This window comes from Ornithorhynchus anatinus, chromosome 1, assembly GCF_004115215.2.
Source record: "Ornithorhynchus anatinus isolate Pmale09 chromosome 1, mOrnAna1.pri.v4, whole genome shotgun sequence".
Lineage (NCBI taxonomy): Eukaryota > Metazoa > Chordata > Mammalia > Monotremata > Ornithorhynchidae > Ornithorhynchus > Ornithorhynchus anatinus.
In genome coordinates, this window is record NC_041728.1 from 52,250,470 (window position 1) to 52,269,527 (window position 19,058).

General features: G+C 47.2%; 2 protein-coding genes across 3 annotated transcripts in view; both read right to left on the reverse strand.

The window, feature by feature from the left end:
• The window catches only part of GPR68 (G protein-coupled receptor 68), a 41,195-nt gene extending 31,341 nt beyond the window's left edge, over window positions 1-9,854 (reverse strand). Inside the window, exon 1 of the mRNA XM_007660511.3 lies at window positions 9,553-9,854. The gene's annotated coding sequence lies outside the window, so the exon portion shown is untranslated. The remainder of the gene's footprint in view (window positions 1-9,552) is intronic.
• A 5,418-nt stretch (window positions 9,855-15,272) lies between these two features.
• CCDC88C (coiled-coil domain containing 88C) overlaps window positions 15,273-19,058 on the reverse strand; it is a 172,320-nt gene continuing 168,534 nt past the window's right edge. For both annotated transcript variants that reach the window (XM_029058882.1, XM_029058881.1), the window contains one exon: window positions 15,273-18,026. In XM_029058882.1, coding sequence (XP_028914715.1) covers window positions 17,007-18,026 — 1,020 coding nt within the window. In that variant the 3' untranslated portion in view covers window positions 15,273-17,006. The remainder of the gene's footprint in view (window positions 18,027-19,058) is intronic.

Genomic DNA, 19,058 nt, shown 5'->3' on the forward strand with positions numbered 1-19,058 from the left:
CCATCCCATCTCAGGTACAAAAATCAGGCCAGCAGAAGGGGCTGGACCTTTGTTTCCCCTTTGTTCCCCACACAAACCCCTCCCCCAGGCCCACTAGAAACTTTGGAAAAAATTAAGTCAACTCCTTCCCACTGAATTTCTCTTCTTCCAAAATATCCTCATCCCACAGTCTTTGCTCTCTAGGGCTGGGCTTCTCTCCAGAACCACCAGAGAGGATGGGAACAGGGTGGGAAAAGGTCAGTTGGTGGCCAAATGGGAAGTGATATTTCCGGGCCCAGGGTAGGGAGCTTAGATTGTATGTGTGGTCATTTTGCGTTCTCTGAAAATGGCCCTCAAACTACTTCAGAAAGCCTCTGGGGCCAAGCAACCATCCGTGTCAGTTTGACTAATGGGACCTAGTGGAAATAGCATGGGGCTGGGCGTCTGGAGGCCGGGGTTGAAGTGCTGGCTCCTCCACTTTTCTCCTGAGCAAGTTGCTTACCCTCTCTGTGTTTTAGTTCCTCATCTATAAAATGGGAATAAGGTAGATGCTCTACTGCCTGCTAGGTTGTGAGCCCTGAATGGGGTTGGGTCTGATCTCATTATCTCATATCTATCCCAGAATTTAGCTGAGAAGCAGAGTGGCTTAGTGAAAAAATCCCAGGCTTGGGATTCAGAGGACCTGGGTTCTAATCCTGGCTCTGTCACTTTTCTGCTGGGTGACCTTGGGCAAGCTGCTTAACTTCTCTGGGCCTCAGTTACCTTATCTGTAAAATGGGGATTAAGACTGTGAGCCCCTGGTGGGACAACCCGATTACCTTGTGCCCACCCCAGCACTTAGAACAGTACTTGGCACATAGTAAGCACTTAACTAATACCATTGTTATTATAGTGGCTCATAGTAGACATTTAATAAATACCTTTTCAAAAAGGAAAATCACTTTTTAATTTTTGTTTTACAGTATTTGTTAAGTACTTAGAATGTGCCAGGCATTGTACTAACCACTAGGGTAGATACCAGTTAATCAATCATTCATTCAATCATATGTATTGAGCACTTACTGTGTGCAGAGCACTATACTAAGCACTTGGAAAGTATAATTTGGCAACAGATAGTGACAATCCCTACCCAACAACAGGTTCACAGTCTAGAAGTTAATCGGGTCAGACACAGTCCATGTTCCACTTGGGGCTCACAGTCAATCTCCATGTTACAGATGAAGTTACTGAGGCACAGAGAAGTTAAATAACTTGCCCAAGGTCACACAGCAGACAGATGGCAGTGCTGGGATTAAAATCCAGGTGACTCTGACTCCTGGGACCGTACTCTATCCACTAGGCTCTATCCACTTTGAAATAGCTCTATTAATCAATCAATCATTTATCAATCACAGCATTTACTGTGTGCCGAGCAGCGTATTAAGCACAGTATAGCAGAGTTGGTAGATACATTCCCTGCTCACAGTGAGTTAGTCTAGATGGGGAAACAGACATTAATATAAATAAATTACAAATATGTACATAAGAACTGTGCTTAGAACAGTACTTGGCACATAGTAAGCACTTAACAAATACTATCATTATTATAAGTTCAGTGGGGCTGAGGGGTGAATGAAAGGTGCAAATACAAGGGTAAAGCAGAAGGGAGTAGGAGAAGAGGAAATGAGGGTTTAGTTTGGGAAGGCCCCTTGGAGGACTTTAGACTATATGCTCGCTGTAGGCAGGGAACTTGTCATATGGTTGTACTGTACTCTCCCAAGTGCCTAGTACGGTGCTCTGCATACAGTAGGCACTTAATACGATTGATTAAAATGTGCTTTTAATAAGGCTTTGAAGGTGGGGAGAGTGATTGTTGGATATGAAGAGGGAGGGCATTTTAGGTCAGAGACAGGATGTGGGTGAGAGTTCGCCGGCAAGATAGGCAAACTTGAGGCTTGAGGTACAGTGAGTACATTGGCATCAGAAGATGGGAGTGGGTGGGCTGGGCTGTAGTTGGAAATCAGCAAGGTAAGGTAGAAGGGGGAAAAGTAATTGAGTGCCTTCAAGTTGATGGTAAGGTGTTTCTGTTTGATGCAAAGATGGATGGGTAACCACTGGAGCCTTCTGAGTAGTGAAGAAGTGTTTTTGTAGAACAATGATCTGAGCGGCAGAATGAAGTATGGACTGAAGTGGCAAGATACAGGAGGCAGGGAGGTCAACAAGGAAGCAAATGCAGTAATCAAGGTGGGATAGGATAATTGCTTGGATTAACATGGTAGAAGTTGGGGTGGAAAGGAAAGGGCAGATTTCAGCAAGGCTGTGAAGGTTGAAATGACAGGATTTGGCAACAGATTCAATAAGTGGGAATGAGTCGAAGATACTACCAAGGTTATGGGCTTGTGAGACAGAGAGGATGGTCGTGCTGTCAACAGTGATGGGAAAGTCAGGGGGAGGACAGGGTTTGGATGGGAAGATAAAGAGTTATGTTTTGAACATGTTAAGTTTGAGGTGTTGGCGGGACATTCAAGTAGAGATGTTCTGAAGGCAGGAGGAAATACGAGACTACAGAGGAGAGAGGTCGGGGTTGGAGACACAGATTTGAGAATCGTTCATGTAGAGCTGGTAGTTGAGGTCTTTGGAACGATTGAGTTCTCCAATGGAGTGGGTGTAAATAGAGAATAGAAGGGGACCCAGAAGTGAACCTTGAGGGACACTCACAGATAGGAGGCGAGAGGCAGAGGAGGAGCCCGTGAAAGAGACCAAGAAAGGAGAGAAAGGAGAGAAAGGAGGAGAGCCAGGAGAGGACAGTGTCAGTGAAGCTAAAGGTGGTTAATGTTTCCTGGAGAAGGGGGTGGTCAGCAGTGTCAAAGGGAGCTAAGAAGTCGAGGAGGATTAGGATGGAGTAGAGACCATAGGATTTGGCAAGAAGGAGATGAATGATGACCTTTGAGAGGGCAGTTTCTGTGGAGTGAGTGGGACAGAAGCCAGACTGGAATGGGTCAAGGAGGAATTGTAGGAGATGAACTGGAGAAAGTAGGTGTAGACAATTTGCTTATGGAAGGTGGAAAAGAATGGTAGGAGGGAGTTGGGGTGATAACTGGAGGGAGCCTGTGGGGTCAAGGGAGGATTTTTTTTTAGTATAGAGAAGGCACGAGCGTGTTTGAAAGCAATGGAGAAAAAGCCACTGGAGAGTGAACAGTTGAAAATAGCAGTCAGAGAGGGAAGAAGGGAGGGGAAAAATTCTTTGATAAGATGAAAAGGAATGGGGTCAGAGGCACAGGTGCAGGGAGGTGGATTTTGAGAGACGGGAGGAGCTCTCCTCTTGAGACACTGCTGGGAAAGATGGGAGAGTTGGAGAGGACAGGGAAGATTTTAAGGGCCTCACTCCTGATGGTTTCAATTTTCTCAATAAAGTACTTATTCAGGTCAATGAAGAGGGGAGAGACAGGATTCAGGGAGGTTGCAAGGAGGCTGATAAAGTAATTGAAGTGGGATAGGGTAAGTGCTTGGATTAATGTGGTAGTAGTTTGGGTGGAGAAAAAAGGATGGATTTTAGCAATGTTTTGAAGATTGAACTGACAGGATTTAGTAATGGATTGAAAATGTGGGTTGAATTAGAGAGAGGAGTCAAGGATAACGTCAAAGTTACAGGCTTGTGAGACAAGAAGGATGGTGGTACTGTCTTTAGTGATGGGAAAGTCAGTGGGAGGACAGGTTTTATTTGGGAAGATAAGGAATACTGCCGCTTTGGACATGTTAAGTTTGAGGTGACAGCAATGCATCCAAGTAGAGTTGTCTTGAAGACAGGAGGAAATGAGAGATTGCAGAAAGGAAGAGATATCAGGGCTAGAGATGTAGATTTGGGAAACATCTGTGTAGAGGTCGCAGTTAAAGCCATAAGAGTAATTGAATTCTCTAAGGGAGTGGGTGTAGATGGAGAATAGAAGGGGACCCACAACTGAACTTCAAGGGACACCCACAGTTAGGGGATGAGAGGCAGAGGAGGAACCTATGAAAGAGACTAAGAATGAGCGACCAGAGAGAAAGGAGGAGAACCAGAAAAGGACAGAGTCAGTGAAGCTGAGGTTGAATAACGTTTCCAGGAGAAGGGGCTGGTAGACAGTGTCAAAGGCATCAAAGGCATCAAAGGAGGATTAGGATGGAAAAGAGGCTGTTGGATTTGGCAAGGAGGAGATCATTTGTGACCTTTCAGAGGGTGGTTTCTGTAGAGTGAAGGGGATGGAAACCAGTTTGGAGGGGATCAAGGAGAGAACTGGAGGAGAGGATAGCGAGTGTAGACAACTCTATATAGGAGTTGGGAGGGGAATGGTAAGAGGGAGCTGAGGTGATGATTGGAGGGAGCCATGGGATCAAGGGATGGGGTTTTTTTTTTTTAGGTTAGGGGAGACAAAGCCATGTTTGAAAGCAGTGGGGAAGAATCCATTGGAGAGCGAACAGTTGAAGATGGCAGTCAGGAAAGGGGTAAGTGAATCAATTAGATGCTAAAGGATGGGGCCAGATGTGCAGGTAGAGGGGATGGATTTTGAAAGAAGGTGGGAGATCTCTTGCTATACTGCTGGGAAGGAGAGAGAGCTGAAGAAGGGGTAGGAGGAGGGAGGGACTGGAGAGGAACAGCAGAGATTTTAGGAATAATATGCCTGATAGTTTCAAATTTTTCAATAAAGTAGCCAGGTCATTAGGGGCAAGGACTGGAGGAGGCTGACATATATACTTGGATATCCCACCAACACCTCAAATTAAACATGTCCAAACTTAACTCCTCATTTTCCCACCCAAACCCTGTCCTCTCCCTGTCTTTCTCATCACTGAAGATAACACCACTGTCCTCCCTACCTCATAGGCCTGTAACCTTGGCATTGTCCTCGACTGTCTCATTCCATCCACATATTCAATCTGTCACCCAATCCTGTCTGTTCTACCTTCACAAATTGCTAAAATATGCCTTTTCCTCTCCATTCAAACTGATACCTTGCTGATCCAAGCACTTATCCTATTCTGTCTGGACTATTGAATCTGCCTCCTCACTGAGCTCCCAGCCTCCCATCTCTCATTCATTCATATTTATTGAGTGCTTACTGTGTGCAGAGCACTGTACTAAACACTTGGAAAGTACAATACAGCAATAAAGAGAGATAATCCCTGCCCACAAGGGCTCACGCTTCACTCTGCAGCACAAAATCACTTAACAGAAACATTCAGTTCATGCCTTCCAGGCCTCAAGGACCTCCAATGGCTGCCCATCCACTTTCACATGAAATAGAAATACCTTACCTTTGGCTTTAAAGCACTTAATCAACTCAGCCCATCCTACCTCACCAATCTACTACAGCCCAGCCCACACACTCCACTCCTCCAGTGCTAAGCTTACTCACTGTGCCCTGATCTCATTTATCTTGCCGTTGACCCCTTTCCCACGTATTCACCCTATCCTGGAACTCCCTCTCCATATACACCAGAACACCACTCTCTCCACCTTCAAAGCATTACTAAAGTCACATCTCCTCTGTGCTTTAAGTAGAAACTCTTTACTATCAGCTTCAAGGCTCTCCACCAGTTTTCTTCATCTTACATACTGGCCCTCTTCACCTGCTACTCCCCACTTAGCATGCTGCTCTCCTTCGGGTGTATTTTCTAACTTGTACCTTGCACTTGATGCTTCCACTCCTGACTCCTTGCTCATAGAGAAGCTGCATGGCAAAGTACACAGAGCACGGGCTTGGGAGTCAGATCATGGGTTCTAATCCCGGTTAGTGGAAGAGTCATCAGGAACATCTATGTGACTATTGAAGTCCCCAAGTATCATTATGGGGATGGAGAAAGAGAGAAGGAATGCTAGAAAGGAATCCAAATGGTTCAAAAAGTTGGAAGTGGGGCCAGGGGATGAAGGGATGGAGTCGGGGTTCCACAGGGGCCACACCTGGCTGAGGCTTTCGGGTGGGGGGGTTGTTCTGGGGGGAAAAGGGCAGCACGAAGAATGGGGAGGGGCTGGATGGGAGTGAGCTGGCAGGGGCTGGAATGGGGGGAGGGGGTTGAGGGGTAGCACTGGGACAGGATAACAGGGATGGGGTGGGGAAGGCACAAGGAGAGTGTGTGTTGGAGGGGTGAGGGTTCCTCCTCTTGGGCCTCTTTCAGAGATGCAGATATCTCTGGGAGAAGCAGCGTGGCTCAGTGGAAAGAGCATGGGCTTTGGAGTCAGGGCTCATGTGTTCGAATCCCAGCTCTGCCACTTGTTGGCTGTGTGACTGTGGGCAAGTCACTTAACTTCTCTGTGCCTCAGTTCCCTCATCTGTAAAATGAGGATTAAGACTGTGAGCCCCATGTGGGACAACCTGATTCCCCTATGTCTACCCCAGGGCTTAGAACAGTGCCCGGCACATAGTAAGCGCTTAACAAATACCAACATCATTATTATTATTATTATTATTAGATATGACAGGAGGGGCAAGATCCAGACCTGTGTTTCCTGCTCAGAGTCACCACCCCCTGCAGTGGCTATGATGTGACACTGGGCAATCACTTCACTGTGCCTCAGTTTCCTTCTCTGTAAAATGAGGTTAAGATACCTGTTTCTCCCTCTCCATTAGATGTAAACCTTATGTAGGACTGCATCTGATCTGCTTATATTGTACCTGTCCTAGTGCTTACTACAGTACTTGGCACAGTGAACACTCAACAAGTACCCCAATTATCATTAACTGCGCCTTGCCAGGAAATCAGGAAGAAGCAGGGCTTTACCACAGCTGGGCTGTTGTTCCATATTCATTCATTCAATAGTATTTATTGAGTGCTTACTATGTGCAGAGCACTGTACTAAGCACTTGGAATGTACAAATCAGTAACAGATAGAGACAGTCCCTGCCCTTTGACGGACTTACAGTCTACTCGATCCAAAAGCACCTGGAAATCCTGCCACTGGACCAGGGGAGAGGGTGATCTGGGCCCAGGCCTAACCTCCATTCTGGCCCATGGTTGGGCCCCAGGGGAGGACCTACCTCGGTGGGCCTTTCACCCAGCAGCACCAGAGGTGGGATCCTGGTTCCCTGATAGCCAGAGCCACAGAGGGCAGGGTATAGTAATGGCGGTGGGGAGCATGGAGGGGCCAGGGCTTGGCCAAACCTGGGAGCTGGTAGAATTGAGTCAGGGGAGTGGGGAGTGAAGGAAGCCAAACGTGGGCCCCTATTTCCCATCTGTGAGGCCTCTAGGCTTGGGCTGTTAGCCAGAGTTGGTCAGAGCCTCAGGAACTCAGCTTGGAGAAGAGAGGCTGAAGTCCAGAAAAGGGGAAAGCTGGCACTCCTTCCTTCTGCCACCTCCTTCTACCCCTCCAGCAGCAACCTGAGACTTCGCACCAAAGTTCCCGGGAGGAGGGGCTGGGTACCCCAGGGCGCCGACTAGGGAGGCAGCTCAATGGCTGGACCCAGGCTGGGGAACATGACTGAAAATCCAGAGCCAGTCCAGATCCAGGAGAGGCCAGAGGTGGGAGGCAAAGGAAACGGGTGAGGGGTGGAAGGGGTGCTTCATTGCTCCCCTCTCTCCAGGCTTCTTTTGAAATCCCATAAACTTGTTTGGCAAATCGCAAGGATGTTTAGAAGAGGAAGTTCCAATAAATCTGATTAAAAAAAGACCCTAAATATCAGAACAAAAATTCATTCATGCCTTTACATAGATAGCATCAGAGTGGAGTATTTTGAAGGTCAACTTGGTGTTACGGAACCCGCAGTGACTTTATTGTTACCCATGAACAAGTAAGAGTTGGATGCCTGTGTCCTACTCCCCGCACTTCATCCTACTGCTCCCACCTTGTCTTTTCAACTGAGCCAGGAGACAACCCTTCAATTCTCAGAGCTCTGAAGTTTATGTAAGCCACTCTCAGGTCCTAGCCCCCAGAATCAAAAAATGATTATCCAAATTAACCCCTATGACAGATTCATATGTTTCTCCTTCAGAAGAGCTGGTTGCGTTTCTCAAGGAGCAGGGACAACAGACTGGGGAATCTTTCTAGCTTGGGTAACTGGACTCCTGCTTTGATTCATGCTTCCTTTGTTTGGAAAGAAGGGCCAGGCCCACCCAAAGCGGTTGCAGCTCAATGCTACAGATGGGTAATGGGGAAACTGCAGCCCTAGAAGGGGCAGGCCTGAGACTGGGCAAACCCTCTCTCTCTTACTTAGACTGTGAGTTCAATACAGGACAGGGTCCTGTGTTTGACCTAATTAACTTATATCTACCCCAGCACTTAGAAGTGTTTGACACATATTGTAAGTGCTTAACAGGTACAGTGCTCTAGCGCTTAGAATAGTGCTTGGCACATAGTAAGCACTTAAGAAGTACCATAATTATCATAAAGCAAAACAAAACCCCAAGGGACAAACTAAGCCCAAAGCTACCTGATGAAAATGCTACTGATATTTGTTCTGTGTGTACTATGTGCCCAATGCTGGACTAGATACAACATAATCAGATTAGAAACATTTTCTGTCCCTCAGGTGGCTCCCAGATGATCTGCACCTTGCCCAGAAGTCAGGAAGATCCAGGGCCGTAGAAGAGTCAGGGGCTGCTGCTCCATATCTAAAAGCAACAGGAAATCCTGCCACTGGACCAAGGGAAAGGGAGGCCTGGGCCCAGACCCGTGTCCTGTTCTGACCCATGGTTGGGGCCCAGGGAAGGACTTTCCTTGGCAGAGCCTTTCAACCATCAGCACCAGAGGGGGGAGCCTGGTGGGGGTGAGGGATGCTGTGCTCACAGAGGAAGAACATTTATGGGAAGAATGTTCTTCCCATTTTACAGATAAGGAAATGGAGGCAGAGAGAAGTGAAGTGATTTGCCCAAGGTCATACAGCAGGAAAATGGTGGCATAGAACCCAGATCTCTCAATTCCCAGTTCCACTAAACCATGCTGCTTACCTTGAAAAACTGTAAATTTAAGGTCTACCCATAGCTTGTCAATGATCATTTCTCCCTCCTGTGCTGGAGAACACCTTCCTAACCACTTGCTAGGTTCTCAGGGTTTCATGTTGTGCATAGGCATCACTCAAACACTGAAAGAATCAAGAAGTGGCATGGTGAAAGGTCTTTGAGAACCAACACCTGATTCCCTGAATAACAGTAAGCGACTGGAACATTTTAACTTCACCATGTCAACTGCCACGACAGTTCCCATTTTTGGTGAGTGACTGGAGGTGCTTTTCCTTCCACCCTGAGAACAGTTCTGTGGTGCAAGTCAAAATTCCCCAGTCTGTGGTGAGGGAAATGCATTTTCCTTTTTGCTTTCTCTCCAGCTTCTGCCCTCTCCCTCACCTATTTCAATTATCACCAAGGTCTGAGAAGGGCACATTCACTGCTCTGCAAACACGGAACTCCGGAAGAACCTTAAATAAAGGGAGCAGCTCCTCCCTCAGCCCCTGCACCCTGCCTCCACTCCCCCATCCACTCCCCCACCTTCCCTCAGACCCTGTGCCCCACTTCCACCTCCCCCCAGACACCTTGGTCCCCGCACTCTGTCTCTGCCCCTCCCTTGGCCCGTGCACCCCACCTTCACACGCCCTCAGCCCCTACACCCCTCTGCCTTGCTTGACATACCCCAAATCTCCTCGGGCTTCTGCAGGCTCTTGCTGCTAAGAGCCTGAAGCTGATGTTCCACTGCCTTCCGTCGTGACTGCGAGACAAGAGAGATCTCCAGGCAGGCTCCGGCAAACAGCACTTGGCCGGAACGAACACCCTAGCCTCATGCAATTCAGGTGAAGGTTTGGAAAATGAGAAAAATCACGTCCCCAGCATCTTCTTTTTGGGGTCATAGCAAACGAACACATATGGAAACTCAGCCATGATTTGATTTTCGACAATGACGCCGACCAACTAGGCTCTTTTCACCCCCACTCACACAATCCCCAAGCTTTCAGTCAGCCTATGACTCATGCACATTTCTCTCAGCCAAAAAAACCTAAAGCACGCAGGAGGGTGGCAAGCTTATAGGGAAACTAGATGTGCAAAAATCACGGTTTTGGAGGCTTGGCAGGAATCTTGTAGTGCAGGCTTCAGTGGACTTGATGATTCAGCCTAGAACCCAACCCTTTATTTTTAATTTCAAAATGGATTTGCTTTGCACCAATTCACTGTGCACTCTTTTCCTGGAACACCACCCTGGTGAAAAGCATAGGAGACCTGTACAATGCTGCTCAAAACTACAAATGATTTCATCTACTGACCCCCTCAGGGTCCTGTGACCTTTCCTCTGTACCATATGTTTCAAGCTCAAAATGAAAAATTAGATTGGATTCCCCCGCTGTGGAGAAAAGATAAACCACGCGAATATCTTTCTTTAGCTTTGTCTCAGGGAGGGAAAGATTAGGTGGCCAGGCTAGTAGGGAATGAGGGAAGACTAGGGAAGGTGATTTGCAGAGGGGGTTTGGAGGGTAGAGATGGAGAGGTAAGGAGAGACAAAAAGGAGGAAACAGAGAAAGGAAAAAGAGGGAGTGGGGAGAGGAAAAAGGAGAGGGAGGGAGAGAGAGGGAGAAAGAGAGAAAGAGAGAGAGAAAAAAGAGTGTGTGTATATATATATATATATACGAATAAACCCCTATTCTCAGTTGGGCAAGTGTTTCAGGTAAATGTCTTCAGGTGAGTTTGATCATTTTTATGGGAGTTCATCTGAATTTGATAATAAACCCCTGGTACATTCACTTCACAGGCATTCCCCAAATCCAAAACCCAAAGGAAAATATAAGGATTTTTGTTCAAAAACTAGATCCATAGACTAGGGGAGTTACAGTGGAAATTCTCTGAGAGAAAACTCTTTCATCCTTTGCAAGGAAGGGGGAGAGTAATCCCATTTCCTTTTTGCCTTCTCTCCAGCCTCTCCAGCCTCTTATCTTCAGAACAAGTGAGATGACGAGAAATCAGAGGACGGGGAAAAGTTATAATTGTGGTATTTGTAAAGGGCCATCCCTGCCCCACACATGGCTCACAGTCAAAAAAGGGTGGGGAGAGAGTAGATATTTCATCCCCATTTTACAGATGAGGAAACCAAGATGACTTGCCCAAGGTCTCAGCAGGTAAATAGCAGAGCTGGGATTAGAGCCTAGGTCTCTTGATTTCACCCCTGTGCTCTTTCCATTAGGCCATTGAGCAAACCAGAGTCACCCTCTACCTCTTTAGAGTGTGGCCAGGTTTTGGGACCCTGGCTTCAGTAGGGTGATAAGCGACTGCCCGTCGTTGGGCAGGGACTGCCTCTATTTGTTGCCGAATTGTACATTCCAAGTGCTCTGCACATAGTATGCACATAGTATGCACTCAATAAATACGATTGAATGAATGAATGAATGAATGTGTTGGTGGCAACGTTCGGTTGTGGTCAGGGTGACAGCACTGAAGCTGTGAACAGAAAATGTGCTGCCCTTGTAAGGGAAGGCCTCAGCAGAGTTAAAATGCTCTCCCCCACCCTCTGCTCTTCCTCCCCCGACAAATGTCAAGCTACCACTAAACAGACAAAAATCCTGTGGGGAAAGAGACTATTGTCTAGAATTCCCAGAAATCAGACCTCCCACCTCTTTCACAAACTTAAAAGCCTGCTGTTTCACTTCAGTTCCATTAGCAGGTCATTAGCATGGACTTCGAACTAGCTCATCAAAACCTTACTGGATGGGGAAAAGGATAAATCTAGTCAGGTCTCCTGGCATGAGCTTACTTGGGGTACAATCCTCAAAAGTACTTAGTCTTCCCGGGACAGGAAAAGGAAGGTTTGTTTGTTTTTGTGGGGCTGGGTTTTGGGATAAACAGTTTTCCCATTTTATTTCTGGGCAAAAATTGACTCAGAGATTTGCTAAGCCTTGGTGATATAGAGGGCTATTTCAGTTCCCAAACTGCTTTTAATAATAATAATGATGATGGATTTTGTTAAGTGCTTACAATGTATTAATCAAGGTTATTTAATGAGTGCTTACTATGTGCAGAGCACAGTACTAAGCACATAGAAACAAGATAATCAGGTCGGTCATAGTCCCTGTCCCTCATCAGGCCATGGTTTAATTAGGGGGGAGAACAGATATCGAATCCCCTTTACTGATGAGGAAACTGAAGCACAGATAAGTTAGGTGACTTGACCAAGGTCACACAGCAGACAGATGGCATTGCTGGGATTAGAACCCAGGTCTCTTATCTTTCCTTTTCAGCTTCAGCTTTGTGGCAGGCAATGATGTGGAGACTGCTTGAGGGTGGTAACTTCTGCCCTCATCAGTCTGTAAGTGCCCTCTTTTCCTTCTCCCTAACCTAACCTTCCCTAACTTTCACCAGTGCCTTTTCCTTGGTCCCCAGGCTCTCCCGGTGGAGAGGAGGAGATGAGGAGTTGTGGACCTGTACCAATGAATCAATCATATTTATTGAGAATTTACTGTGTGCAGAACACTATACTAAGCAGTTGGTAGAGTACTATATAATAGAGGTGGTAGACATGTTCCCTGCCCTCACTGAGCACTGGCTATTTAGCAGAAGATTCCTTTTTGCCCTCAAGGAGAAGCCAAAGTGGATATGCTCACTCTCATCATTATCTGATACTATCATCAAATTTGGGTGCTTGCTTTTTGGAAACCACCCAGACCCTATTGTAGTTCTCCCACCCCACCTCTCACAAGCCAGCAAAAGACTCTGATCTGAGTCAGAAGGACCTTGGTTCAAATCCCAGCTCCGCCACTTGTCTGCTATGTGACCTTGGGTAAGTCACTTCACTTCTCTGTGTCTCAATTACCTCATCTGTAAAATGGGGATTAAGATGGTGAGCCCCATCTGGAATAGTGACTATGTCTAACCTGATTACCTTGAATCTACCCCAGTGCTTAGAACAGTGCTCAGCACACAGTAAGCGCTTAACAAATACCATGATTATCATCATTATCCAAACAGTTGTGTTTAATCAGTGCACTTGGAAAATGAAGTAGACAAGCTCATTGTCCTCAAGGAACTTATATTTCTAATATGTTCCGCTTACAAACCTATGCCCTACTCTTTGACATTTGAAATTATTTTAAAGAAAGTGAGGGAATATGAAAGTAGATGAAAAAACATATTTAATACATACCTGTATTTAAATAATAAGGATATGAGTCCATTACCACAACAAGTTCACTAATGATGGGTGGTTGAGCCGCTCCATGCAATACTACTTAACATCAAAGGTATTTACTGAGCACTCTCCCAAGTGCTTAGTACAGTGCTCTGCACACAGTAAGCACTCAATAAACATGATTGAACTTTGACTTTGTGCCCAGCACTGTACTAAACACTTGGGAGAGCACAATACAATAGAATAGGTAGACATGTTCCCTGACCATGAGCTTAGTCTAGAGAGGGAGACAGGAAATAGAAATAAATGTACTTTAGTGCTGTGGGGCTGAGGGTGGGGTGAATATCAAGTACAGATATTCACTGGTATCTGAATAATATATCAGGGCATTAATGATGCAGAATAATGCATTAATGAATCAGATATTCACTGCTATCTGAATAATATATCAGGGCATTAATGATGCAGAAGGGACAGGGAGCCAGGGAAAAGAGGGCTTAATCAGGGAAGGCCTCTTGGAGGAGATGAGACCTTAAGAAGGCATGAAGGTGGGGAGAGTGGTGGTCTGGCATATAAGGAGGAGGGGGGAATTCCACACCAGAGGGAGGACATGGGTGAAAGGATCTACAGTGAGTAGACAAGTTGGAGGCACAATAAGCAATGGCGTTAGAGGAGTGACATGTGCAGGCTAGGCTGTAGAGAGGTAAGGTAGATGGGAATAAACTGATTTGAGTGCTTTGAAGCCTATGGCAAGGAGTTTCTGTTTGATGTAGAGCTGGATGGGCAACCAATGGAGGTTCTTTAGGTGTGGGATTATGTAGACAGTGTTCTTTTTTAGAAAAATGAACTGGGCAGCAGAGTTAAATAAAAACTAGAGTGGGGAGAGACAGGAGACAGGGACGTGAGTGAAGAGACAGGTGCAGGGGGATAGGATAAGTGCCTAGATCATTATACTGACAGTTTTCCAGCCCTGACCCTCTAGGAGGGTACTGGAAACCAATCTCTAGATCACTGTCTTCTATAAAAACCTTCCTTTCCATGTTCTTGAGGTAAAAACAATCATCCTTCTTCATTCGGTCTGTCAGCAGCATCATCATCATCCCAAACAGCAATGACTGAGCGATAACCGTGCATCCTGTCCCAGGCACTTGGGAAACTACGACAGTAGTGAAAGGAACAAACAGTGCCTGTCCTCTGTGTATTCTCTCTCAGCAGTCAGTACAGTTCTCTGCACTCAGTAAATGCTTAGTAAATAGTATCACTACCTCTACCACTAATCAAAGAATTCACAATCAAGGGGTCTGAGGTGGCAGTTTGGAGGTTAGAGCCGAGTAGCTGGTCTAACTTCTATTCTACTCTATGAGGTTACTAAAGGAACACATCGTGGTCTGGGGTGTTGTGCTGTTTAACCATCCTGTAAGAAAAAAATTCTAGCCTGAAATAATTCCACTAAGGATTTTTTCCTCTACTAGGCAAAGAGAGATTTAAAATACCTCAGCTAAAATTTAGTCTTGGGGAAAGAAAGGACTGTGCGGAGTGACAGTACAGCCTGTTTTGGTTTGTCTTTGCCTCCTTCCCCCAATTTGAACCCTTCACCCCTGAGAGTTTGTCATCTGCCTGCCTCTCTGCCAGCCTGCAGAGAACGACTGCTATTCCAGCCGTGAAATTCCATTTTAGCGACCATTCTAAACCTTGTTTTGCCGGCTAACTCTCCCTTGAACGTTTAAACAAGGGGATGGGAATTATTTGGCACTAATCCTGTCCTTCAGATCTCAAGACCACCTACAATTCAACACTGCCACTACGTTAGACGCACCCCATGTCCCAACTGTCCTGTAATGGCTGAAACACACTGGCTACTGGAGCCCCTGAATCAAACCCAGGAAAAATTCCTGTGTGGAACTGACTGGGGCTGTGGTCCAAAGGCCCAGCCACAATACAAAGCAAAAACCATCTCCTTCTTTCACCAGCACACTCTTCAACACAAAAAAGGTCTCATTTTTAGCAGGGTAGCAGAGAATCAATTATTTTATATTTAATACTATTTTAATATTTACTTTGTGCAGAGCATGGGACTAAGCACTTGGGAGAGTAACAATAACATTTGCAGACATGATCTCTGCCCTCAACAAGTTTACAGTCTAGCAAGAAATGAGATTATGCTAAGCAAGTGTGGTTTACAGAGGACTCTCTGCCTGTCCTCTCTTATCCGATGACTTTCTGCAGGAGGAAAAACAGGCAGCACTTCTGATTTCTTTACAATTTTATTACAATCCCGTCCTTGAATTCCAGAATGTGACTGATTGCTACATAACATTATCAAAAACACTCCTAAATTGATCTGTTTAATAGCTTAAAAATTCTTCCATCTCTGTCTCACCATATTAATCACCAACTGCCAAAGAAAAAGTATTTAAAAAATTCTGGGGGCATTTAGTACATCAGAGAAAAAAACACCCTAACAAACAGGAAGTAGAATCCAGACACACATCTCATCCTATGTACAAAAGCAACTGACAAGACTCCTGAATGACGGAACTTCCACTGGAACATAAATATATATATTTTAAAAAGTATATACTTTTCTCATGTGTATGTGTGTCTGCATATATATTTATATATATATATATAAAATATATATTAAGAAAACAAAAAATTTTGGTTTCTATCCCGAAAAGTAACTCAGTGATAACAAATAGGCTTCATCTGCATTTGAGAGCCCTGGGCAGTCAGGAAGGCAAGAAGACCCAAGGCATGACTAATGGTTAAAAAATCAAATGTACACAGCATTCCTTTACATCTTCGTTTCTTCACTTACACGTTATCTACAAATGCCAGCGGGGGGATGGGGGGGTAGGAAAGGGGAGAGGGGGTTGGCCCCTTCACCTGTCTCTCCAGACCCAACATCCATGTTCTTATAAATATTACACAAAAGGCAAAGCCCAGAGGGTCTGGGAGCCAAGAGATGAATCCTGCAAACCTGTTGACCTTCAGCCCTGCTTGCTGCTGTTCCCACGTCAACGCACAAACCACTCTGAGAAGTGACTCCATGTTGGGGAGCTGTGAAACCTAGCTGTTCAACATAGCTTTAATATAAATTTGTGGATTCTCCATCTATCGGCCCCTCGGTGTCTTTTCCTCTTCCCTAGCACGAGTTCCTAGGGATCTCCGGGGGCAGATTTGGGAGCTGGAGTTGAACACCTGCCACAACCTAGCCCTGCACTGGAGAATCCTCAAGCCTGGCCTGGTTTAGCTCCGGCCCGTGCACAGCCCGAACTACTGTGCTATTTGGATCCAGTTGGGTCCCGGTTCCCTTCTTGGAGACATTGTTGTGCGATTGGCTCCAACCGATGGGCTCCTTGGCGTTGTAGTCTCAGTAGTCTATGGTTCAAATGTATGTGCCAAACTACCACCCACCAGTGCCAGTACCCCAGCCCCAAATCTTGGGTGGTTGGAAGCCTTGTCCAATCCCACCCGGGTCTCACAGTGCCAGCTCTGCCCAGCCCAGAAGGCCAGGGGGCTGAGAGCAGGTTCTGGCCTGGGCCAGGGGGACTCTAAACTGATGTCCATTAACTTCTGTGGGCTTCTGCATCAGTCCAGACCAGCCAGTGGCAAATATGAGTTGTTTCTGTCAGTATTTTGACAGTAGGAATAATAGGAGGAAGGGAGATTATGATGGCTTCCAGAAAAAAAAAAGTGAGTTTGCCATTCTATTTTAACTGGCTACCACGCAGAAGTGGACTCTGTTCCAAAGAAATAAATTACAGGAAGCAGTAGAAAAAACATGATGTGATCCAAACTTGCTCTTTCCAGACTTGGCACAGTGGATGAAAATAAATCACTCCCTCAATTTCAATCTCTGCCCCACCCCACCGCCACCCTCAAGGGGTGGGTGGGGGAGAAACCACAGTGGTTCAACTAGACCAAGCTGTTGGCAGTTCCAACAGACGTGCTTTTTTCCCAGATCATCCCTCTGCGGTTAGACACAGCCATATTCGTACCACACCGTCTGCTGCTCCCCATTTGGCTCCGGAGATGCGGGGGCACTCTTCGGAGTGGCCCCTCTGCCCGATTCCTCGAGACCAGCTGTTCCAGGAGTGGAGTCAGGAGACTTTCTCTGGCTTTTGGCAGCACAGCCCTCCCCAGAGCTCTGGCCTTGAGACCCTTCTCCATCAGAGAGGCCGGGCCCCACCCGGACTGGCGCAATGGTGGCCACCTCCCCAGGGCGCGGAAGGGTCTTGGATCTGCCCTTAGCGGGCGTGTGGGGCATTGAGGAGAAGGCCTGCCCAGAGGAGGCACTCCCTCGCTCCTGCTGGACACTGGCAGAAATGGCGGGGGACGTGGAAGACGGCTGGAGAGCCGGCGGCCGCTCGTCTTTTGGCGGTGCCAGGGAGAATCGCCTCGGGTCGCACGGCCGGTGGCGGGAGCCGAGTCCCTGAGAGGAGGCTACTGCCTTGGCAGACTGGGGCCTGTCCCTCAGGAGAGCTTGAGAGCTCCCCAGGGTGGCTGCCCGTGTGGCTTGGCCACCCACCTCTCTGCTCCCAGGAGTGTCTGACCCGGGTTTCTGCGGGGGCTCGTGCCCATACGCCTCTGGACCACTAGCATGGAGCAGATCCGCCGAAGCGAGGCTGAATGCTCTGCTCAGGGAGGTGCCCCTGGTGGCGCCAGGGGTGCCGGCCTGAGGGGCCGGGATGGGCTGCTTCAGCCGGCCTGGCGGCAGACTCTGAGGAGACTTATTCAGCCTCTGGGAACCCGGAGCATTAGCCGAGGACTCATCCTCGGGCTGCCTGGGACTCGGTTTCACATACTGCCCCGGTTTGAGGAGCCTCCCCTCGGCCGTGTGGACAGCCATTTTGACGGTGGGGGACACGAGGCTGGTGGGCATCCTGGACCCCTCCTTCCTGGCAGTCTGACCCAGCTGGCTTCCAATGAGGGGTGGTGGGTCGTTGGCTCTGCTGAAGTAGCCGTTCAACAGGTCATCTCCGCTATTGCCATTGTCCTGGAAAAGAGGGCAGGGTCAATCCAAGCCACAGACAAGACTGTTCGCTGCAGACCACTGCATCCGGTAAGCCGTTAACCTGCTGAGAGTGCCCCAATGTAACAGCACACCGTGCATCCCATAGATTCAACAGAACACTCCCTTTGCGCCAACCCCCCGCAACTCCAAAAACTAGTAGATTCCCACTCTCAATTGCCTGTGTTCAGCAAGAGAAAAGAAAAGCTACAGATAAATCAAATTGCCATTTTGGGCAATCATTTCAAGGTAGCCCCCTCTCAAGGCTCCTAATTAGCAGGAAAATGGTTAACTTGAGTGCCATCTCCTCTGGTTTCTGCTGCCTGCTCCCTGGTGGAGATGGCAATGAAGAAGCTAATGGATAAGGGGCAACATCAGGAGAAACCAAGGGCCTGAATCATCCACAGGCCCACGATGGCCAAAACTCGACTGTATTCGGAACACCACTGGCCCGACAGCCCAACCCTTGCTGCAACACTTTGTTAGGAGGGGCAAAAGCTCACCAGAAAACTTCAATTTGCAGAAACGCTCTATCAATGGGTTGCACGGAGAGAATGTTGACATTGTGACAGCTCCCTCGCCATACCTCACCAGGCTAATTGTCGCCAACTGAAGCTACTCTAGAGGGGTCTGGGATGCAGAGCCTGGTCCCTCAGACTCCAATCAATTCAGAGCTCCGTAAAGACTGTTATCAAATGGTTGTCAGAGGAGCAAATTCAAGGGTGGTGGTTTGAGCGGGGGGCAAAGGCAGAGGGGTGTGTATATAGCAGTGGACAGTTTGCCAGGTCTACAAGCTTGACCTGCAGAACAGCATGAGACGCCCCAAAGGGGAAGAGTTGAAAAATGTTGAATGCTCATCCAAATCTGGAAAACCCACCAATAAGTAACCTCACTCAGGCTGACAATTAAGCTGGCAACAGAAAACTTTGACCTAAGGGTTTGGAAGCAAATTCATGCGGAATGGCCGAGTTAAACCTTCACAAACTGGTGGTGTTAGCTCATGGCATGCTGGGAACT